This window comes from Thalia democratica, chromosome 7, assembly GCF_965202585.1.
Source record: "Thalia democratica chromosome 7, ktThaDemo2.hap1.1, whole genome shotgun sequence".
Classification (NCBI taxonomy): domain Eukaryota; kingdom Metazoa; phylum Chordata; class Thaliacea; order Salpida; family Salpidae; genus Thalia; species Thalia democratica.
Window position 1 is genome coordinate 41026748 of NC_139171.1, and position 24312 is coordinate 41051059.

Consider the following 24312-nt stretch of genomic DNA (forward strand, 5'->3'; position numbering starts at 1 on the left):
AACTTTTTGGAAGTTATTATTAAAAATTTCTAGCAGCGTATAATCTTTGTAAATATTTAAGCAGCTTGCTAATACACTACGATTAATTTTTATATTTTGTTTATTACATTTTTTCAGTAAATTTATTTTACAAAAAGTACTTTTATAATTTTTTTTTGATACAAATCTAGTATACTGGTAGCTTTTTTACTGCAATATTAAAAGACTTTAAAATACTTCATGACGATTTACTCAACTATTTTAGAAGATGTTTTTTGTTCGCAGTTTTGTTTTATCACTTTCTTAATACTTTCTTTGTTTACGTAGTTTATCCTGAAATAGTTAAATCTAAAGATATAGACAAATATTTATAGTTGCATACGATTAAAGCAAGTCAATAGGCCTAAGTTTATTATTCTAAGCAAAAGTATTTTCAACAACTTAAATACTTTTCTTTTTATCTTAAGTTAGTCTGTTTTAAAAACGTACTGTGTTTTGTCTCTCTTTTAATTTATGCTTTTCTTCTCTTTACTTATTTCATTTTTCTAACAGGTACAAGTTAATAAATTATATAATCCTTTTTTTTATATACTTTTTTTAACACAAAAAACATTAATTAAATAATTGGTGAATAGACCGATGACTGGAAGGTTTTTCTGTGCACCAGGTCCTATGACTAAAACTTTCGAGCGTTGGTTATTTTATCGTTAACCTGTCCTGGACAAGACTTTAAAAGGTATCCGAGTGGTATGTGACTTGATAACCGAAAGGTGTTTTCGTGCACCAGGTCCTAGGACTAAATATTTTGAGCTTTTTTTTCGTTTAATAACAATACACATAATAGTATATTTGTTATTCCTATATTTCTGCTATTAAACACACCTATCTAAGAAAAATATTTGTTTATAGGTAGAAAAAAATGTAAACTATGATTTGCAAAACTACTCACGATTTTTTGTTTAGTATTTATGTATATCAATCAGTATATGAATCTGCCTAAACATTTATTTTTAAATAACTAAAGCTATATGTAAGTTACAAAAGATAATAACAAGGTAGAGTATAGACTGTTTTATGAATATTACATAAAAAAATCTTGTAAAACAAGCTCACATTTAAAAAGTATGTTAAAACAAATTTTATACATACTAAACATCATTCCAGTGTCAAATTTATACCAACGGAAAAATTTTAAAAAAATGTTAGTAATATTTCTACTTAAGTTATAAGCTTGTAATACAAATATTTGTTTTTATTACAAAAAATGAAATAATAAGCTATTTGTTTATAAATATTTTAATTTAAAGTCAAAACATATTTTTTATAAAAAAAAAATTAGTCTTCTAAATGCTATATTTAAGGTAAATGAATGAAATACGATATTTAACTGATTATTTAAGATTTAAAAATATATATGTAAAGCTGTGTAATAAATAGAAGTTTTTTTTTATTTTGCGTATGTATACTAAGTTAACTTAGTATTAGTTTTTTTTTAACACTGACTAAATTTATTGATAAACAATCTATTTTAAGATTAGTAAATAAATAAATAAACATATATATATTTAAATAAGTTCGGTTACACAAAAAAAAAACTTTTGCCTGGGACAGCCGTTTCAGCTGCTTAAATAATATATTTATATATAGATTTTTTTGTCTTTCTAGTTTAAAATAAAGATTATTAAATTTCAATCAGTTTGAATCTAGAAAAACATAACAATGTTAAAATAAGTCAAAAATTTTAAAATAACTTATGTTATTCCTTAAAGAACAATCTTTCTTAGAAAAAACTTTCAAAGTTATGTCACGGCATGAAAGTAGAGTACAAACAGGATTTATCACGAAGAAGCAACATGTGTCTGACATAGTCATGCAGCATAAGGATGGGATTTCATTTTTGCAATATACAGTGAATAAAGGGGTAATAGAAAGTGTGGAAGTGGTTAACTGGCAAACTTCACATTGAAACATATGCTCAAAAATTATTTTGAGTTGGCGTAAATCTTTTTTCAATGCTCTCGTAATTTGATTGCTACTTTCCACGGGCAGCTGTCTATAACCACTATTTTTAATGTTAAATATGTCACATTTTCTTGAACAATTTTTTCTGAAAATAACAGCTTAATATTTAAATAACTTTTAAAACTTTGGAAAGCATTTTTGTTTAATAATAATTTAGATAAATCTTTGCTTGTTTACAAGAGATACAGACAAATAATTCTTTGTAAACGTTGCTGCTAAATTAGCTAGTGTTAAAGCTATTGTACTTCCTACAAACATTTAAATGTAAAACTAATTTTATACTACAAATAGCTAATTTTTAAATAAAGATTTTTGAATATATGAATATTTTAAAACTGACTTTTTTTTTTGTTTTTTAGTGTATAATAGTTTTAAGACATGTAAAAACTGTAATAAATTATAAGAAATTAATTTAATGTGGATAGTAAGGATTTTCAACGACTTTTTTTAGTTTCATTCAAAAAATTAACTAGTGTTTAACTTTTTAGTTTGTTCTTTAAAACCAAAAGTTAATATAGTTTAACAATTACAAAAAGGTTTAACATTCTTTAGGGATAGCAATACTTTTAAATCACTATTCAAGAAACCATGCCTCTGGTAATATAAGTGTATAATTTTCTAGTATAATTTTTCAGCTTGATATGTTTACAAATGTTGAATTGCACTATTATTAATGTTGAATATACAATAAATATTAACTATGCGTTTAGATATTTAGTTTATAAACTTGACAGTTAATATCTTAATTTTTCTGAACATTTAAATACAGTAGATAAAGATGTGTTTTTGAAAACATTTGGTAACTTTTGAGTTTATTATATTTTGTAATAGCTGTTTATTCAACACGATAAAAAAATCGAACATGCAGTCGAAAGATTTAATGAATAGAAAAAACTTTACGGTCAACGAGCAACACACTATATTTATTTTAAATATTTTATGCTACAATTTTTATAACATTAAAAACTTTAGTTTATATTTTGTTTAATTAAAATTATTTAAAAAAAATTAAACAACTAAACAAAGTAAAACACACAATTCTGAGTAAATTACTATAAAACAAAAAAGTAACCTCAAAATTCTTAAGACAGGTATGATTTCAATACATGCTAACGAAATTAAAGTTATAAAATGCTTACAAAAACTATTTTATTTTTTGATCAACTGATTATCTACTACAAAAAACTTCTTTAAGTTTCAATAAATGTTTACTTACTTTTACTGTTAAAAGAAAACAATTCAAAGTATTAAACTTACAAGACGGAAGTGTTGATTAAAACAGAATAGTACTTTGTTATATTTAAGTAAAAAAAATACACTTTTTTTAAAGTTTATTAATGGAAATAGAAACTAAGTACAAATATAATATTTTCAAAACATTTATGCAAAATAAAATTTTCTCTCTGCTCCTTTGCCTATTGACTATATATTGCCCACTGAAACGATAAATTTCCCAAAAAGTATTGGTCCTTTTGGGAAACCCTTATCTAAGAGATAAGAAATATAAATTGGAATTTTAAAGCTACTCACATTTACCTAACTTTTCAATTTTTATTTTGAAAATAAAACTTTTTAAGTTCAATTAAATTTAGTAACACTTACTTAAGTCTTATTTACTACTTTTAAGATTTTTAGTTTACTTTGTTAAAATGAGTTGTTAAAAAGTTAATATAAATTTATAAAGTAAAAAAAAACTATAGTTTGCTTTTTACATTTTTCGTTCTTAAAGATAACTTATGTATACTACTTTAAAACTAAAATGTATAGATACTTTAAAAAATGTCTATATTATTAATCATTGCTTAATTTTATAATTTTATGAAGTATAAATCTATTGTAGAATCATTAATGAGTTACAATTAAATTATATACATAATATTGTACTTTTTTTTCAATTATAAAACTTTCCGTCCGAAGTTTTACAATAACAATGTATAAAGTACTGAGTATACTGAAAATATTTATAATAAATTAAGTACTTTGTAAACTGTTTTTTTATATTCCAGCAAACTTGTTTCGACCGAAAAATATATCTGTTATTTTATAAATATTTAGTAATCAAAAAATTTCTATTACAATATTTATTTTCTAACAGTTTAAGTTCTTTAAGTTTTTTTTATATTCTTATTTAACATCCTTTATCTAGACTTGTAAATATATACCCTAGAATTAATAGCTTAAAGTTATATTTTAAATTATGTGTCAAAAATATCTACACAAATATAAGCCAACTCGTATCTCGTAGAGTTTTAAAAAAACAGTTTATCTGTAATGGAGTATCCTAAAAACTTGTATATAATATTAAGAAAAACAACTGTTTAGAAAATATAAGTTGTTTTATTTTTCAAAACGGAAAAAGTACAAAACAGTATTTTTCAAGTTAAAAAATTGTTAAATTTCTCATGCATTAACAATGAAAGCTTTTGCTGTAATTCCGAATTCATTATGACATCACTATCTCAATAGTTTTATCACCTTAAACTTTGCCTGCTCCCTTTATCAATTGAAAAGATAGCTAACTTAAACGCTAAAATAAGTACAAAAAAAGATGATTTTTTAGCTTATAATCTTATACACGGCATATGTATTTTTTGTTACTAAATGTTAATTAACTTCCTCACAAAGCATACAAATTATAACAATAAATAAATGTATTTAAAATAAAGTGAAATATACGCTCTAACTACCGCACACAGTATTGAGTTTACTGTAAGTACTTTATATTAAATATTAACGAAAAACAGCTTATCAAATGATAATCTTTAAAAAGCTGAAATTTGGCACAAATTTGGTACATAATACGAGTTATAATTTTAGTGTAAAACTTTACACTTGCTTGTTAACACCTAAATTTTTTAGTATCTAAATTTACATCTATTGTAAACTAAAGTTCGCCATAAAATTTTAAAACTGTAGATTAAACTTTTCCTGATCTAAAATTTATGCGTGTTTTTAAAATTTATGTAGTTTCATAATGTACAAAAGCCAAAGAAAATTCATTTCAGTTCAATTTTAATATAGAATAATTAATTATAAAACATATTTGTCTTCCTTTTTTTCTTGTTATTTATTGAAGTAACTTTTAAAGTTTTTAACCTGTTTAAAAATCACAACTATTTTTACTTTAATAAATAAAGTTTTTTAATTAAGTTGAGCTCAGTATATACCAAACTAACATAACTGTGCGGATTAAATAAAATATGTTAAAACTATAAGTCTCTTCAGTATCTGCTTTTCGTGTTTTTACTCCCAGCGTGTCATCTCTTTTAGCGGCTCAGGGTTTGAGTTTTATGTTACACAACCAACAACAGTAATAATAATTGTAATAATATTAAATTAATGTTTGGTAGTAATCGATAGAACATAACTGTTTTATTTTTTTATGTTTTTTTAAATGCCATTTTTAGTAATTTTTAGAGATTATTTTGTTATATCTCACTAAACTTAAGCATTTTTTTACACTTTACTTAAGAAAAGTGCGAAAAATAGTCATATTTTAATAGTCTTATATCTGAGGTGGATTTTAGGAGAATTTTTTAATAACTAGCTATAAGTGTCATAAGCCTGTGGTTCTTAAGAATAAAAAGAATTGTTATGCATTGTTAAAATTTTTTTGTTTAAAGTATACACAAAATAAGAATGGTAAAATTATTAAGCTTTTAGGCTATTTTGTTTCAGATATAGTTTAATTTTACAAAATGTTTAGACTTTTTTATAGTCAGAGTTAAAAATTATCCTTTTCCTTTTCATTGTGTTTTGAGCTACAAAGACCTGGATCAAGGGTCGGTAAATAATGTGCAAGATGTAGCTTGCAAAGCAAAAACTTCTGGCCACTGATGTGCCTTATAGCAACAAAAAAACTTATGTTGAAAAAATAAATCAATTTTTTTATAATAAAAGTTTATATTTCTTTCGTTACGTGTATGCACTTATATAAATATATTTACTTTTAAGTTATAATTTTTAAAAAAACTAAGATTTGCGAAAAGTTTTTTTTAGTATAGCTAGCCCGTTCATCATAAAAGGCTAACGACAACTACCTGGCTTAGACTTTTCGTTTGGCTTAAAGTGCTTAGATCGGTAATGTATAAAAATTCATTTGTTTATTTTAATACCTGTACTTTTAAATACATCATTTGTTGTTGTTCTAAATAATAGTCAACTCAAAAAAGTATACAGATATTAAAAAGTAGTATTAACCAAAAATTTTAAATTTAAATAAATATCATTTGTTGATAAAAAAAACTCATGATTTGTTTTTGTGATATTGAAAATTTTTATATTCAAAAATATTCTTATGTCTTAAAACCTACGAATAAATGAGCTGTAAATGTGACAAAAAACATTAAATTTTTTAATTCATACTGTTCTGTGAATAGCTTGAAAGGTAGTAGCGTTAAAAACAAAATTAGAATTAGAAGGCAAAAAACTATGGTAAACCTATTTAAGTTGTTTAAAAGTATTAACCTGTACTAAAAAAATTAAATAACTCATGCATTTTTTATAGATGAATATGAACTACCTGTTTATTTCAACGTTCTTACAATATTACAATAAAAGATGTCTTTCAATAAATAAATTATTATGTAGCTTAAGAATTAATTTGAAGTTAGATTTATTTATAATTGCAAAATATAAACACGATTAAAAATTTTATTTCATTGTAAAAACACAAAAACAAAAATAAAATGCAAATATAAAAATTATAGAAATCATTTAACATTAAAAAACAAGTACTAGTACTTTTTATAGTTACTGTTACTGATGTTACTTAGCATTTTATCAGTTTAGCATAACCAATATTCAAAAAAGTTTAACAACTCTTACGTTTTAAATATATTAGAACTAAATAAAATGTACGAGTCTTAAAAACTATAATTTTAAATTAGTAAGTACAAATTAGTTGAAAGAAAATTAACTTATTGTAATAATAAAACTCTAAAAAAAATTCTTTGAGAAACTACTTCGAAAAGTTAAATCACTAGTTTTTTAGTTTTTTTTTAAATCATATCTTTTTTATTTGTCATGCATTATTTACCCATTAAATGTTAAAAAAAAACTTTTTTAGATAATTGTAGCTATATTGTAATAAAAGCTATAGATAATTATATTACTTTACAGACTGTTAATTTATATACTTGTAAAATTTTAAAAGTTAAAAATGAAAATTAAGTTCCTTAAAAGAAGTTTTGGACATGATACACTTGACCTATTTCCTTATTGGAATTAAAAATGTAGTCCTTGAATTGAAACTGATAACTTAAGATTTATTTAATAAACAAATCAAAACTTTTTTTTACCGATAGTTTAAATTTTATAACTACCTTACTTATGTTAACTTACGTTTTCTACTTTCTGATGTTGAACCCAGGTCAAACTAAAAGCGAAAATATACATCAGGTGTGAAAGTAGCAGTTTCTACCTATTTTTTTAACAAACCTATTTAACATTTATTGTACAATGTACATAAATCTGAAGTAATTATAGTCTAAAAGCATATAAGTAATTTTATATGCTATTAAACTTATAAATTAAATTAAATAATGATAAATAAGTAAACAAACTTGTTTTTCTTTAACAACATTATTTAAAATTTAAAAAAGAAAATAGAAAGCTCAAAGACATAAAAAAACATAGTAAATTATCTTAAAATTTTATTGAAAAATCAACTGTGAGTTTATGTTAAAATCAAAACTCTTAAGTTAAATGTTTGGACTTTTTCAAAGTGAAGTTTATACAGCAATTTACTCTGTAGGGGACTCTGTATAACTCTTATACATAATAATAACTTGATTAACTTAGTGTCTTAAAATGCCTAGCTAGCCTTTTTTTATTAACTTTTTGTTTATTATAAACAACATAAAATCCATAAAAAAATTATAAAATAAAAATAAAAACTGCTTTATGATTAAAAACTGTACACATACTATGACACTATTATTGTTAGTTAGCATGTTTGGGAAAAAAATGCAAATTGTGATTACTAAATTTATTTTTACAATATGTTGTACTTTTACAGCAAAATAACATTATATTAAAACTTATTTTCAAAGAAATGTATTAAAAGTTAATGTTATTTATTTTAATTTTAATAATTATTATTTTAAAGTTTAAATGACTTGTTGAGGATTTGATGAACTTTTTGTAGTTGAAGAGCCATTCAAAACACTTGAAAAACAATAAAAAAGAAGTAAATTTACAAACCTAACCAAAAATTGTTTTCTGATAACTAGCTTTATTGTTTTCAATATTTTTATTTCGATGTTCAACTTAGATAAAAGCAATGATATTTTTACAGTTATACATTCTAGTACTGTTTAGTTTCAATTTCAGCGGTTAGTTTATAAAAAGTTAATTAACAGTACATATATATACGTTTAACTTATATTACAGACAACTATATAAATAAAGGCTTATTTTTAGTAAAACGTTAATATCCCTAAATTAGTCTTTTTAATTTAAAATTTATTACTTTAAAAATTTCATTCTTTCATGATGTGTATTAGACATAAGTATGATATTTCTTATTTAACAATTAAATAAGTTTTATTATAATGATAAAACTTAAATTTCAAAGTACCTCTAGAATTTTAGAGAACTGGTTACAAATTTAAACTGTTAGAACTGTTTACAAAGTTACTTTAAAAATAACATAAAGGTTTAGATACATAACAAAAAATAATTTAAGTTATTGGAAAAAAATTAATTTTATTGAAATTTTTAATACAGTAAAACGTTGTCTTACTTCTTTATATTGTATAGTTTTATTTATCTCCATGAATCAAAGATAATTAAATATTTTTACATAAAACCCAAAGTTAAACTATTTAAAACTTAATAAAAATAGTAAAACTTAGTAGCTTAACTTTTAGAAATTATTTGTGACAAGCTGTAAAAAAAAACCAAATAAAATTCTTTATTCAAAATTAACATGAGTAAAAGAAAACAAAAACCATACGTAAATATAACAGTTGTTGTTATTTTATATAAATATTTTAACAACTTAAACATTTAGTTTAATTTACATACTTTGCTGTTTTAACTCAACATATGTTTTCATTAAACAGTATATAACTTTATCGAAATAAAATCTTGATATATTTTACAAAACATTCAAAATTTTTAAACATATTCCTTTGTTAAAGAATTGTTTGATAAAGTTTATGTGGTAGTATATAAAATTTTATGGCTAGTTTGTTTTATTCTAATTTCCAGATTTTGTATTAAACAAACAAAGTAAAATTAGTTTTACATTCGTACTAAGCTTCTTAAGTTTTAATGTTTAACTATGCTATTTTGAATAGTACAAATGAATACTCAGCTCTTTGCAAGCTCATTTAAGATAATTAAAACATAGTTTTATACTATATTGTCTTTTTTTTTATTAAGTTGCAACAAGGTAATTAGTTTAAAAAATTATAAATAAAAAAAAAGGTTTAAAAAATAAATTCTTGTATCTCTACAGGTACTACTTGATAAGTAATTAATATTATTTGACTCGCTAAAACATAACTATAATCAATTTTTATTATATAAAACAACAAAAGAACTTTTCTTAAAGTTTTTCCTTACTGAATTAATACCTGTTTTAAAAAGTAATCAACTAATAAGTAGCATTACTAGTATAAGTTATTTGTGATTTTTTTTTATTGGTTTTAAAATACAAATATAAAAATACTTTTACTGAACTAATTTTAGAAGACTACTATAATTTTTTTTATTTATACAGTTCGTCAACACTTTTTTAAGCTATCTTCAATTTTTTAAAAAATACATTTTAAAATATTTATTTCTAAAGGTTTTTGAAACCTTAGCTTGTCTCTTTTAAGATAAAAAACTATTGTTGTTCTTACAAGTTTTTGGCCAGAGTACTAAATTTTAGATATAAAACTCCCTGAATAAATTTATTTAAAAAAATGCAATTAAAGATAGACTTGTATTTTGTCAATTGTGTAAAGTTACTTTAATAAAAAATTCACTTCAAAAATCATAACATTTTAATTAAATACTTTAATAGGTTAGTTTATTTATCAAAACGTATTTGAATTTGTAGAAATATAGACATTTTTAATAATATTGAACTTTAAAATAAAGTAGATTAAAAAATATACTAGGTAACACTCGAAGTAGATCAGGGTTTCGCAAAGTGGCCAATACCGCTTTTTCAGGGGCGTGAAATATTAATACGGCAATGAAAAAGTAAACGGGTTATTAAGTAGTGAACGGCAATATATGATAAACGGAGCAATTTTTTTTAATTGTGCTAAAAGAGTTTTTATATGAATGTACTTGGGAAACCCTGATGTAGATCAATAACTTAACTAGTTTTTAAAACTTTTGATAAAAAGTTATTTGTTGCTCTAGGTGTAATTAAAAGTAAAATGAAACACGTTTTTTTAATTTTTTTAAAGAAACGCTAGTACTTATAATTAATCTTTTTATGAGTTTTTTAAGTACTTTAATTTTTTTGTGTAGAATAAAGTAACAAAATGTTTTTGGTATAGTCACAAAGTTATTATGTTGTTGTTTATCTAATTCCATTTGAAGAATAAAACTCTAAACATAAATTATGTTTTATATATAACTTTACAATGGAAAGTAGAAAAGATGTAAAAATTGGTTATTACAATCAATTAAATATCAGATGCTGAACAATGGAAGTGTGCTACAATACTTCGAGAAAACGGAAATTTACAAAGTACAAATTATCCAAAAAATTATCCAAATAACTACGATTGTTCTTGGACTATTGAAGTTATTAAAATTACAAATTTTCAGTGAAACTTTTGTGTTTTTAGTTGGAATGTTATTTATTTATTAACAAAGTTTAATTTTCTAAGTTTATTGATTTTAAAGTTTTTAACTACTTTAAATCTACAAAAAAAAGCAATTAAAAATATTTCATTAACTTTCTATTTTAGTAGATCCTAAAAAAAAAATTTCTTGTCTTTTTAATGAACAAAATATTTGGATTATTTAAACATATTTCCTTAGGTAACTTTTTTTTTAATATTAAACAAAAGTACTGATTGCTACAATTATGAATTTCTTTACAAAACATTCAGGCAAGACCTCATGATATAGTAAAAATAAAATTTACTGACTTCAAAGTTGAACCAGGTGAAAAATGCGAGTTTGATTATATGGTGGTTAAGTGGAAATCTGGAGAAGAAAGGTTAAGTTGAAAAGTTTCTTTTAAAAATAACAACCATGGTGTGTTCGTATAACAATACTTAAACAGGTTAAAAGTGTATTTTTCAACTTTTTTATTTTAGTTTTCAACATTAATCAGACTTTTGTTGTTAGATAATTAAAAAAATGCTTATTTATATTATCTGAATTTATTATACAGGCTTTGTGGTGCTGGTATCGAAAAACTAGGTAAACGACAAGAAATTACAGCAAAGGGAAGAACTTTAATAAGAATGGTATCAGACGATTCAGTCCAACTTAAAGGCTTTTCGCTGATTTTCATTGGTAATAGAAAAAAATTGTACCAACCAATTTTTGTTTTATACATTTTTTGTATTTACAGTTGAAAAGACAGAACCTCCTGAAAGAACAACAGTCGCACCAACACAAAACCTTACACCTTTACTAGTATCAACTACGACTATATCAACTAAACCTACTGAAGAGGTTCATTTAACTGAAGAGATTTCTAGTAAGTAAAACATTTTTTTTTATTAAAAGCTTATTAAGTAAACCAAGAGCAATTTTATAAAGTACCAGTTTTTTTTGTTTAGAAACCTTTTTTTTGGTCAAATTTATTTGCAACAAAGACGTAAATATAATTTCTACTTTTTATAACAATTTTTCAAAACTCCCAATAAGTTTTTGCTAAATTGTATACAATAAAAATAATAAAATACTACTTTATTGTAATCATTATTACGTTTTTTTATTAAGAACATTTGTATTTATGTAGTATCATATATAAAACCATAACAAATATCAAAATAGAAACTTCTGTAAAATAAACTTTTGTTGCAAATTAGCTATATTTTTATGTTAGGCTTAACATTAGAAAAAGACTAGTTTTTCTTATAGTTTTAAATAATATAAACAAGCTTTATTAATCTACCGAAATGTACTCAAGTACAGTTTTAAACAAAAAAACATAAAGTCAAGTAAAAGTTGAGTGAATACTATTTGTAAAAACTAATCAAAATGTTTATTACTATCAAAAAAATTATTTAAAGTTGTATTTGTTTAAACTAAAAAATAAACATTATAATTCAAAGACATTTTTATTAAGTATCTTAAGTTTTTAATAATCAAATTTTTTATGAACAAAAAGTCTGCTACTGCTTTATAAACAAAAACATTTAATATAAATAACTGTGTTTAAGGCATGAAGTTTTATTACATCATTCGAACATTTGATACGAAAAAGAATATCATAATAGAGAAAAAATGTTTTTGATTTAACCTGTTTATATCAGTTTTTATAATTAATTTCTATCAGTTTTTTATGCTACTTAAGTAGAACTTAATACAAACTTTTAAACCTAAAAGAAATAAAGTTTAGTTTAGTTATTGTGCTTTATTTTTTATACATAATTAAAAGTTTCTTTATCTTATTAGCTATTTCTTTGTTAAGTGTCTTTTTAATTAGTTTTTTAATAAGTGTTTTTATTATGTATTGTTAAATTTAAAATATTTGCTTTGCTAAATTTTATTCCCTCTGTGTAGTTATAAGTTTAAACTTAATATTTGTTTATTGTTGCATTAATTGCAATCACTAGTTATTAAAAATTCTATAACAATAATAACACTTAATGTAAAAATTATATTTTATGAATTTTATTTTTAATGCACGAACTGAAATTCGCTTTTATTTAAAACAGTAGCATACTTTATTGGTTATAGAATGTTGAATTTAAAAAAGGGTAGCTGTAACTATAATATTCTTTATGTAAAAAACCTGTTTGATGATTATCAATAACACTTAATTATAGTAAAAAGGCGAAATAACTATAACAACAATAGTATTTTTTAATCATGGGCTTCTTGTTATAATTTTTTTTAGTCAGTTTATACCAAACTTTCTTAAAACGTACAATTACTAATTTTAGTATAGTTTGATCATATTAAACATTAAACATCGATTATTAAATTCTGAAAACTATATTATTTTTATATATGTTGAAATTTTACTCATACCTAGATCTAAAATTTCGTTTTAAACATTAAATTATTTTTTCGGACAAAACTAATTTATTTTTTATCGTCATACAGATGAGCCTCACAGCTGTGGAGGTAATAATCCGTGTCAGCACGACTCAGAGTGCGTCGATGTGGAAGAAGGTCACGTGTTTTGTTTTTGTCAAGACGGCTACAACGGGGATTTTTGTGAAAACGGTAAGCGTTGTAAGAATTTGACTAACATTAAGTCTTACGAAGCTTTGAAATTAATCAGTTGCAATTTAGATACTGACGAGTGTGAGTCTGATCCTTGTAAGAACGATGCAGTTTGTGTGGACGGGGCAAACAAATGGTCATGTGAATGCCAACCCGGTTTTATTGGAATAGACTGCGCGATTAGTTAGCTGTTTAAAGTGAAAGCATAAATATAAACAATGTTAAGCTTTTCAAAAACCAACTACTTATCTTAAAGTATCGCTTTCTTTTTGAATTAAGTTAACTAAATACAAAATACTGCTATTAAATATAGATGTAGATGAATGTCGAATCAATCAGTGTAAGAACGGTGCAACATGCGTTGATGGTGTCAATACTTTTTCTTGCGTTTGCAAAGATGGCTTCACTGATTGGGACTGCAGTACTGGTTAGTTTTCTCTTAGAAAAAATATCTAAGTTTCTAAAATCAAAATAGAAGTATGAAAAACTTTATACGATAAAAAAATATTTTGAAACATATTTAGTTCAATTCCGTCTTTTAATACTTTTTGCTAGTTCGTATACATTGTTTACGATTTGTACAAAGTTTCACAGCCATAATTTTGTTTTAATAAAAAATCAAACTATAACTAATAGAAAACTTTTTACAAGATTCACCTAAAATTTGTCAACGAAAACTAAAACACATTTGCATTGTAGACTGATAAAAATAAACTATAATATATAAAAGTCAACAGTTTTAATAATATTATTAAGTATCTCTTGCAATTTTTATTTATTAATTAAAAAGTCACTAAGAGTAGTTTATGTTTTTCTTCCGTTAAAAAATCAAATTTTAAAACAATGTGTTTGTAAACTAGCAAGTATATTAAGCTTAAGTGGACTTTAAAATCAAAAAAATAAACAATTTTACATGACTTATTAGAAAATATAAAATTTTCATTTATAACGTTTTAATTAATTTATTAATTCAAAAGATATCGACGAGTGTTCCTCTAACCCGTGTCAAAACATGGGCGTATGCGAAGATGGTAAGGGTCACTTTACTTGCATTTGTCATCCTGACTTTAGTGGAAACTTGTGCGAAATCAGTTAGTTTTACAGTTTCTTAAGCTACTTACATCCAATGTCTTAATAGTCTTCTGAGTATCAGTTTCTGAAAAAGACAATCATATAGTATACAAGCATTTTTTAATAGGTCTTAGGCCGACTACAACTACAACTAGTACAATACCAACTACAACTAGTACAGCAGCAACTACAACAAGTATGATACCAACTACAACTACAACTAGTACAATACCAACTACAACTACAACTAGTACAGCAGCAACTACAACTAGTATGATACCAACTACAACTACAACTAGTACAGCGGCACAGCAAGCAACAACGCTGTTTAAAACAACAAGCGCTGTAGACAAGATTGTACCTTCTACAACTAAAATTCAGCCTATTAGCTCAGTTTTTAAACAAGCTACAAAAAGTAAAACAACAACGACTGCCATATACAAGGTTTCAGCGAATGAATATGGTACGACCCTATCTATAGCACCCTCATTAGCGTACTTAACAACGGCAGCCATATCAACAAGTTCAGCATCCCCTCCTAAAACTACTTCTTTTGGTATTAGTTCAGAAGCAAATTCTGAAACAAAAAATGAAAAAAAAGGTAAACTTACTAGTACACCTTTAGTTCTTGTAAAAACTAGTTTACCAAAATTAAAAACTGGAGCAACAGTCAAAAATTGGAATATAACGTCAGCATTAGTTACAAACAGTTTTGTCTATACGAAAGCTAAAGAAGATTTCCCAACAATAACTACTGCACCAACAAACCGTACAGATAAAGAAAACAGTTACAAAAATATTAATACTTCTCTTACCAATGTTACAAGTATAAATAGTTATATCTATCTGTAATATTTAAGATAAAAATTATAGATAAACATTACTAGTTATCTTCCTAGTTCAAAAATTTAAATATTTAATTTTAATTAATTAGCCTTTAATATATGTAATTTTATATGTAAAAAGGTATAAAAACTACTTTTTTCTTAACTAAAGCACTTAACATTTACTTTAGAATATTTTATGTTTGTTTTCTATATAGAAATATTACAGATTGTACAACTTTACTAAACTATTTTTTTTTAGATAAACTTAATGAAACTATGAGTTTCATCAATGAATACTATATCGAAACAATAGTAAGCAGCTGTGGAATTTTAGTTTTCTTAGCTTCATCAGGCATACTGCTAATGATAAAAAAGAAGGGAGTTTTCAGCAACCTCTTTGTTAAATCAGGTAAAGTATCCCCATCTGGAAGCATGCAAGAATTCATCCCATGATCATTCATCATAACATTCATACATAAAGAGCTTGTGTTTATATAATAACTGACATAGTTAAACAAAATTTCATTGCATTTAGTTTTCATGCTTTTCGTTTTTTTTTCAACTACATTTTCACAATCATATCATAAGCGATGCGTAAAATAAATAAGGGATGTAGATCAAGATAAGCTAAGTCAAATATAGTTTATTTGATTTCTTTTTTAAAGTAAAATTAGATGAAGTTGCATATAACAGCAACAGAAACATTTAATTTAAGTATTTAATGTTTTTCAACACCCTTATTTAACTCCTGCATCGACCTTGAATCATAGTAAAACTTTTTTAGTGTTATATTTAGCCTCTTATTTTGTAAAAATTGACATATTTTTGCTACATAACATTTTTTTAAGACAATTTTCAACTTGAAAAGCCTTTCTTTGATTTTTTAATTAAATTACAAATAAGTCATTTGTACTTAAATAATATTTTTTTTATCAGCTAAAAAGTAATAAAGTCTTTTTAAGTGTAATCAAGTTGCTAGTTATTTTGTTTTTAGATTTAAAACTTTTTTTAAACACTTAAATTTCTTATAGAAAACTTTTGTTAAAAATCAAGTGTTTATATGTTTCATTTAACTTTTTGTTTTGAACATAAAATTGAAAAAATATTAGAAGTGCGACTAAAGTAAAATATTTTTGATCTCTGTAGCAAACTTTAAAATACAAACAATTTTTAGCATAAATGGTTTAAAATTTATATAATAATATTAAACAAAAAAAAAATAATATTAAGAATAACAATACTTATCTTAATGCGTAATAAATATTTTGGTTTGTAATATTTGAGTTTCAGATAGTTTATAACGAAATCATTATAAAATTTTCTATCTTATGAGGTAGTTTTCATATAATATTAACTTAATTTTAAAACATGTTTGTTAAAGTTTATCAAAAAATTATCAAAAAATGCATGTTAAAATTTTACTACTTCCGTTATATTGAATCGATGTATGTAATATATATTTAAATAAACTCAGTTTATCTTTTAAACTTTTAAAATTACTATTTAATATTCTCGTTTGAAGTCTTTACAACTTTTGCATATTAAACTAGTTTTTGAAACATTTGTTTTAAATTTGGTAATTTCTTATTTTACTATTACATACAACTACGATAAAAAATGTATTTAAAGCCAGTTTTAAAGCCAATTTAACTATAAAACTTTATTATTTCATTTAAATTTATTTACATGTTTCTAAAAATTCTTTGTTGTTACTGTTAAGTTTAGTCTAGAAAAAAAAACGTTATACATAGTAGTAATATTAAATAACATTTCATATTTTTTTTTAAATTTATTAAAATAAAAGTTTTTTTGTAAATCAAAGCTGGAGAAATTAATCGTTTACAACTAAATTTTTAAGCTATCTAACCAAACTATTTTAATTTGAATAGAACAGTTTTTGCAGCCTAAACTCTTAACTTTTTTTTTAATTTACTAAGAATTAATGTTATAATTTATTGAACAATAAATAAAATACGCTCAAAATATTTGGTCCTAGGACCTGGTGCAAAAAAAAATTTCGGATATCGGTTGTATACTTAATGTAATTTAAACTCATTAGCCTCATATTTTTTTTACTAATTTGTTTTAATATTTAAATAAAAAATGTACCAAAATTTATTTTTTAATTAAAAGTAATCTATTTTTTATCAAACAAACTCAGATTCCGATTAAACTAGTTTAGTTACGTAAATATGTCGATTTTTTACAACAACAACTTTTCATTGCTCATAGAAAGCACTTCAAGTGTAGTTTAGTTGCACACACTTTTATGTATTAAGCACCTTAAGTTAGTTTAAATTTCACTGTCAGAATTAAATTTAGTTTTAGTAAATAGTTTTAGTAATAAAAAAGCTTTTAGTACACCTAAACTTATTATTGAACTCATCTTCACACATATTTTTCTATTTTTAGACTTAACTAATTTAAGGTAGTGAACTTTTACAACTAAGTTTATTTTTGGAAAGTTAAGATTTTTTTAATCATCACTTAAAAAGGAATCTAATTTGTAACCTATTATGAAAAAAAAAATAATTACAATATATTTTAGCTCACATCTGCTAAAATTTTAAAGTACATTATAAAACAAAACTATAGAGCTTGAAAAAATAATTCGAAATGAAATTATTAGGGCATTGTATTACTATTTTAAAGAGAGTGAAAGTTATTTAGAATATACTTTTGCTATGAGTTTTTCTATACATGCATCAAAAAAGGAGGTTTAGTATTTTGATAATTTTAATGGAAGTTGGTTATTAAAAAATATAGATTTAATAAAAACTTAAGTAGCTAGCAAGACTTGTTTAATGATAGTAAGTAAAATAAATCTAAGTTAAATTGTTATAATTTATACATAAAATGTTTTATTGTTTTAAGAAACTATGCTACTTTTAATAAAAGAACTTGGTTATTTTTTTAGAAGTTTATTTAAGTTAAAATGTGTACTTAAACTTTAAAATTCTTTTACATACTTTTAATAAATTAAATAAAACTTGTAACAAAAGTATCCAGCAAAAGTATTAAACATTTAAAATTATTTTCCAAAAAATATTTAGAAAATTAATAAAATTTAATTGTTTTGTTTTATTATAACAAACATTTCTTTGATTCAGTTATAATTAGTTTTAAAGTACTATTTTTTCCTTAAAGTTTAAATAAACTACCGTCAGTTAAAATAAAACGTTTTATTTTTTTTTTATATAGATTGATTTTTTTTTTGTAATTTTATTAAAATATAACTAACTTTAATTAAATTATTAACTAAAAAATAATATTGGAGTAAGACTTTATAAAATCACACAAAGTTCACTTTAAAAAATGTTGTATTTAATATTCAATCTCGAAAAAAATACTAAAGTTATCTAAACTTTTAAATAACAATTTAAAGTTTTTAATTAACAAACACATCATGTATATTTTAGTAATGTTTGCCTACTTTTTTTTATCAAGTGTGTATCAATTACAGTTGTATTTATTTGTGTCATTAATAAAACTTTTTATAATTATTTTACACTATGTAAAGTAATTCGGTACTATTTCACATCTAATTAGAGATCTAATTCAAGTTTTAAAGAAGTGTTTATTTTTCAAGCATTTTTTAGTATATTTTTTAGACTTAAGAAAATAATTTGGTACTTAAAAATTTAGTAAACATCAACACAATAAATGGTAAAAATTTCACGGACATTTCGAAAGTAAAAGATGAAGAAACGACAGTGAAACCAGAAGATATCATTATATTTGACCGAAACTTAAAAAAAGAAGAAATGAAACAAAAAAGTACTAAAAATGCTTAAATATTTAAAAAACAAAATCATCAAACTACTACTTATGGCAAATAAATTTGTTAGTTTTTTCAAGTAGCAAGATTTTTCCATGTTCATACCATGTATTAATATTTAAAACGGTTGTATTTGATTATTTACTAATGCATTACACTCTAAAATGCCGGGTTAATTTTTTTTATTCATTTTAGCTTTACATATGGTTAGTTTTAAAACAGAATTTACCAAAAATTGTTTTACAATAACTAAAACCAAACAATATTTCCTAATAATGATTTTTATAAAGTATATTCGGTTTAAAATGTCAAACATCAAAAAAGCATTATAATAAGTAACAAAGTATTGTATAATTTTTAATTTATACATTTTATTTCATTAAACTTTTACATGCTTAAGTTATGTATTATAAATTTTTATTTATGTATACAGTTTTCTTACAACTTTAGTATAGTCTTAAAGTCTTCAGTTAATATAAAAATGCAGTTCAATGAAAACTTGTTTTATTTGATGACATTTTTTTTAAAGATTTATAAAAATAAAAAAGTCAGCGTTTAAAAACAACTTTCTATTTTTTTCAATCATTAAACTTGAATCTAAACTAGTTTGTGTTTTTTTATCTATTTATTGTTTTTCCTCTTAACTATTAGTATAACTAAATCATATACAGTAAGTCTTAATTATAATAACAAATATAAGTTGAAAACATAGTTTACTTTATCAAATAAAACCGTTGCAAGCAAAAAGTAAGTAATTCAATTACTTACCTAGGATATACGTTGGGTTTGGCATCTAAAAATAAATTCAAACTATGTACAACACATATTAAATCATAGTTGCTAGACATTTTGGCATACATATAGCTAAAGATTAAACATTTATTAATGAATAAACTTGCAACAAACTGTTTGCCATTATATAAATGGTATACACTTAAATAATTTGAATATTTTTTTAGCTTTAGTAACTGAGCTGTAAAATCGTTTTTGTACATTTGACAGTATTATTTATAGTTTAAGTAGATATTTTTTTTTTTTTTTTCGTGTAAACTTTACATGGTTTTAGCTTACTTCTAGTTTAATGATTTTTTTTTATGATTAAACTTTAAGAAACTTATAGAAAGATTTTTTTTATTGTCAAGTAGTAAAATATTTTCACTTTTTACTTATTTCACTTAACTGTAGAATAAATAAGTATTTGTTTCTAAGTTAATAAACTAATGCTAACAAACTCAAACATAGAAAAAAACAAAGTTAAAATATACTTTTATAAACTAAGCCTCAGAAAAAAATTCATTTATTACATTAGTTACAAGATATTATAACGTTTAAAAATTGTGTTTAGTAAACTAAAGTTTAGAAGTTTATATAACTAGTTTAAATTTTTTTTCTAATATGTATTATTTTTATTTAATAACAGCTAAGAAAATTAAAGCTTAGTTTACTATTTTTTAAGGCTTTTATACATAAAACATTATTAACTAACTCTCTGTTAAGTTTTACTTTATACTAAAGAGTTTATGAGTTCAAATTAACAAAAGTATAACTATTTTAACTATGATAAGAAATAAACTGTTTGAAAATCAATGGTTTATTATTTTTCTGAAAACTTTTTATATTACCAAAAAATGTATCTATTGCTTTTTTAAAAAATACTTAGTGTACTTTTATAAGTATATTTTTATTTTTTAAGCTTAATTCTCAAGGCTAAAACTTAAGTTTTTGTTTTATAGCTATTGAAGTGTTACGGTCAATATATTAAAGCAGTATTTTTCTCTTTGAATGGAACTTGTTTTAATCTTTAAATAACTTTTTATGGATAAAAAAATTTAAAGCAAGTGTGTGATATGTATTAGTTTTTATTATTTATCGAACTGTTTATAGTTCTTTATAAATCAAAGCAGTTTATTTACAATAAGAAACAACTAAATCATAACAAATTAATTTTAGTAGTAAAGTATTAAACAGTAAGTTGTCAATAAAAGTAAAAGTTTTTTATTTCATTTTTATATGCTGTGCACAGTTTTTGTAAAACTTAAAAATCATTGAGTTTTAGTTTATAAAATTATATCAAAAAATCGTGTAGGTATCAGAAATGCGTGGAGCGTAATTTTTGTACGAACTGATCAAAGTTTAATCTAAAAAGTCTATCTATAAAATATTTTAACAACTATTTCCTACTTATTTGAAAACAACGTTTTAAAAAACCTTTTTTTAAGTTTTTAAAGCTCTTAGTTATAACATTTTTGCTCGTGAAAAAATGCTCCGTACATTTGAGACCAAACCACAAAAAATAAGCTAAGTTTTTGACTTTATAACCAAAAAGTTTTTTAAATTAATAAAAGAACAAAATAGAAGTTTATTTAAAATTAAATTATATAGCAATACTTTGTAGAAAAAAAAAAAACTTTTAACATTGATTGAACACTGTTAATATTATCATGTTTGCTGATGTTTGTTTAAACCTGCAGTACATCAAAGATTAAGTACCAAGAAAGTATTATAAAAATAATTAAATGTTCTTATAGTCTTTTTCTTTATGTAAACAGACTATACAACAATGCTTTGCTAAATGTAGTGCAGCCTAGATAAATAAATAAAACTATACCTTTTATAATCTTCATAACATTCTCGTCCTTGGCAAGACATTAAACTGTATCCAAACGGTGTACGACTCAATAACCAAAAGCTTTTTTGTATACTAGCTTTTAGGTTCTATTATTTTGAGAGCTTTTCTATGTCTTTCAATAATTAATATTCATAAATTATACAAATTTAATAATAAACTTAACTATAAACACAATATATTAGAATTGTTTACAGTTTTAATTGTTTTATTTGATATTTTTTTAAAGATCTTTTCTTACTTAAACCTAAAGAAGTAACCAAAAGATAATGATTCAAATAGTTAATTGTTGTTATGATCTAGGCATTAAACTTTTGTTTATAAAGATTTTAAAATGGCAAAAGGAAAATTTGCAAGAAAAAACAAAGCCAAGTATTATATGGTTGCATCACTATTGTTTTCGATGACTACAATTGTTTTGCTGCTTACTTCAATATGCTCGACTAAATGGAAAATAGTAAATATATATTTTATTCTTTTTACCTATATTGTTTGACTAAATAATACTTGTTATTCTAAGACTTAATTAAAACTTTTATCTACTTTTCATTTGAAACATTCCTAAAGATTATAAAATAGCAAAACTTAAGTAAAAAATAGTACAAAAATGACATTAAGATGTACAAGGATATCAGCATACGTATCTATACTTATAAAGAAAGAATTCATCGTATTTAAACGTAATTATTTTCAAATTCCGCTTTACTAATTTTATGGTTAGAAAAAGTAAATTTCAAAAAAAAATTCCACAAACCACTAAATAAATAAAAAACAGTTAGAAATAGATCAAAGCTTGACAAAAAGAATTATAAAATCAATAAACACAACTAAGGACCTTTCTTGTTACGAAAAATTGTACCGTAACTTTTTTATCAATCTGGGTATTACTCGGGGAAACATTGAATTTGGACCATCGGAGTCTCATGAAATACCTGCAAACAAGTGTTGTTTATGAAATTACATATATTTTTAATAATGTTAATAGTTTGTAGTAATTTAGGATATCTTTTTTTTCGCAAGTAGTTGTGTACATATATAGTTAAAAGTTAACAACATTTGTAACCTTATACGCTTTTAATCAATCTAGTCGACATTGGAGGAGTTTTTGCATCGTTGGGTATTAGTATACTTATATGTGGATTTCTAATGTTACAAACGACTTGTGTTTTTATAAACATGGACAATCCAAGAATGAATTCCGTGTTCTTAAAAAAGTTAAGCTTTGCTGCGTCAATTTTATTACGTGTTGCTTGTAAGTAAAATGCTTCAAAACTCATACATTATTTTAGGTTGTTCTTAATAAAAACAATATTTTCAAGTGGTAAAACAAAGTAGCTAGATTTATTTATTTTTTCTTTACTTATACTAAGTTTACAATTTTTTCAGCTGGAATTACATTGTCAGGCATGGTAATCTACACCATAAATGAAACAAAAGAACGAGAAAAGAATCTATTCTTTTTACCTGTTTTTGTTGAATATTTGAAAATAGTTTCTGAAAACTACGGGCTTAAAAGCGATGACTTACAAACTGAGCATATAAATAATAATGAAAACATTTTTCAAGAAATTGAATCGCTCAGATTCCATTTTGGAAAGTTTTTCTTTATTGGCTGGTCAGCAAGTGTTTTTAGTATTGCAACTGGTGTATTTGCATGGCTGGTAGCTGAACGTGTCAACAAGATAACAAAAAGAAAAAAAGTCAGAATTTCTACTAACTAAATGCTTAATTTACAGAAATTTCCTAAAAAAAATATTTTTTTTTTTTTAAATAACTTATGTAATTTTTGCTAAAGGTATGTTTTTTAATTTTTTTATAACTTCACTATATAGAAAAAATATAAAATATTTTGAAATGTACGCTACTTATATGATTACACACTACGGCTATAAAGGTGCTACAAACAATTTTTTTATAAAATCAATACACCTTTTTCATTTCAAAAATAAGTATCGACAATGTTTTAGTACAAAGAACATTTGTTAAACTATTTAGATACTAAGTTTGTCTCAAGTTTAAAAAAATGATACGTGCTTATTTTTTGTTGTAAAATTTTAAATTATGTTTTAAATATACTTCTTCATATGTTTAATGAAATATTGATCTTAAAGTTCTAAAAAAATTTCCTCGAATGATTAACATACCTAACAAAAATACTTAAATAACAAGTAAAATAAAAAGTTGCAACTTGCTTGAAAATTTAAATGATACTTTCTTAAAACTTTTTATTATTTAAAATACCTAGACTGAGTATACTTTTAACCGTTTACTTTAGTATTAGCAAATGTTCAATTTATCTTAAATTAATTTTATAGTCTTTTTATTTTGAGTTAAAAAAAAAATATTTTTCAAACTCTCTATGTTTTATCTGTAGTGAGTTTATACTAACAATATATGTATTTTTTAATATAAAAAAGATGCACACCATTTTTATTTTAGTAATGTTTTGGCTTTGAATTACTGATAATAACAAGCAGCAAATTTTATAAATGAACAGTATCTTTTTTTTTTCATAATAATTACTTTCTACCATTTATAATTCTACATTTTTACATTCCTAAATAAATAGAATTAACTGCAAACAACTTGTTTTTATTCATATTTTTTTCTTCGTTTTGATAATTGCATATTTTTCAAGTGTATGT

General features: G+C 23.1%; 2 protein-coding genes across 3 annotated transcripts; both read left to right on the forward strand.

Moving 5' to 3' along the window:
• The first annotated feature begins 8240 nt into the window (after positions 1-8240).
• On the forward strand, positions 8241-19485 carry LOC145840419 (uncharacterized). The gene is made up of 12 exons (XM_082947675.1): positions 8241-8336; positions 10646-10755; positions 11067-11176; positions 11354-11478; positions 11537-11665; positions 13243-13365; positions 13435-13548; positions 13679-13792; positions 14343-14456; positions 14564-15262; positions 15523-15672; positions 18909-19485. The coding sequence occupies exons 1-12, from the start codon at positions 8285-8287 to the stop codon at positions 19055-19057; spliced, it is 1989 nt and encodes a 662-aa protein (XP_082803801.1). The 5' UTR covers positions 8241-8284; the 3' UTR covers positions 19058-19485.
• Positions 19486-21974: 2489 nt separating this feature from the next.
• Positions 21975-23807, forward strand: LOC145840720 (uncharacterized). Of its 2 annotated transcripts, XM_082948046.1 has the most exons (4): positions 21975-22124; positions 22443-22611; positions 22755-22919; positions 23054-23807. In XM_082948046.1, exons 1-4 carry the CDS (start codon positions 22002-22004, stop codon positions 23386-23388), a joined length of 792 nt encoding a protein of 263 aa, XP_082804172.1. In that variant the 5' UTR covers positions 21975-22001; the 3' UTR covers positions 23389-23807. The 2 variants fall into 2 exon arrangements, with proteins under 2 accessions (XP_082804172.1, XP_082804173.1); XM_082948047.1 differs by lacking the exon at positions 22443-22611.
• The last annotated feature ends 505 nt before the right edge of the window (positions 23808-24312 follow it).

Bases quoted from the DNA above. Each gene is read 5' to 3' on its own strand.
- LOC145840419 (XM_082947675.1), top strand. From the start codon at position 8,285: ATGATATTTTTACAGTTATACATTCTAGTACTGTTTAGTTTCAATTTC. The intron at 11,479-11,536 runs GTAATAGAAAAA...TTGTATTTACAG, and splicing joins CTTTTCGCTGATTTTCATTG to TTGAAAAGACAGAACCTCCT. The intron at 13,366-13,434 runs GTAAGCGTTGTA...GTTGCAATTTAG, and splicing joins CGGGGATTTTTGTGAAAACG to ATACTGACGAGTGTGAGTCT.
- LOC145840720 (XM_082948046.1), top strand. From the start codon at position 22,002: ATGGCAAAAGGAAAATTTGCAAGAAAAAACAAAGCCAAGTATTATATG. The intron at 22,612-22,754 runs GTTGTTTATGAA...TAATCAATCTAG, and splicing joins TGAAATACCTGCAAACAAGT to TCGACATTGGAGGAGTTTTT. The intron at 22,920-23,053 runs GTAAGTAAAATG...CAATTTTTTCAG, and splicing joins AATTTTATTACGTGTTGCTT to CTGGAATTACATTGTCAGGC.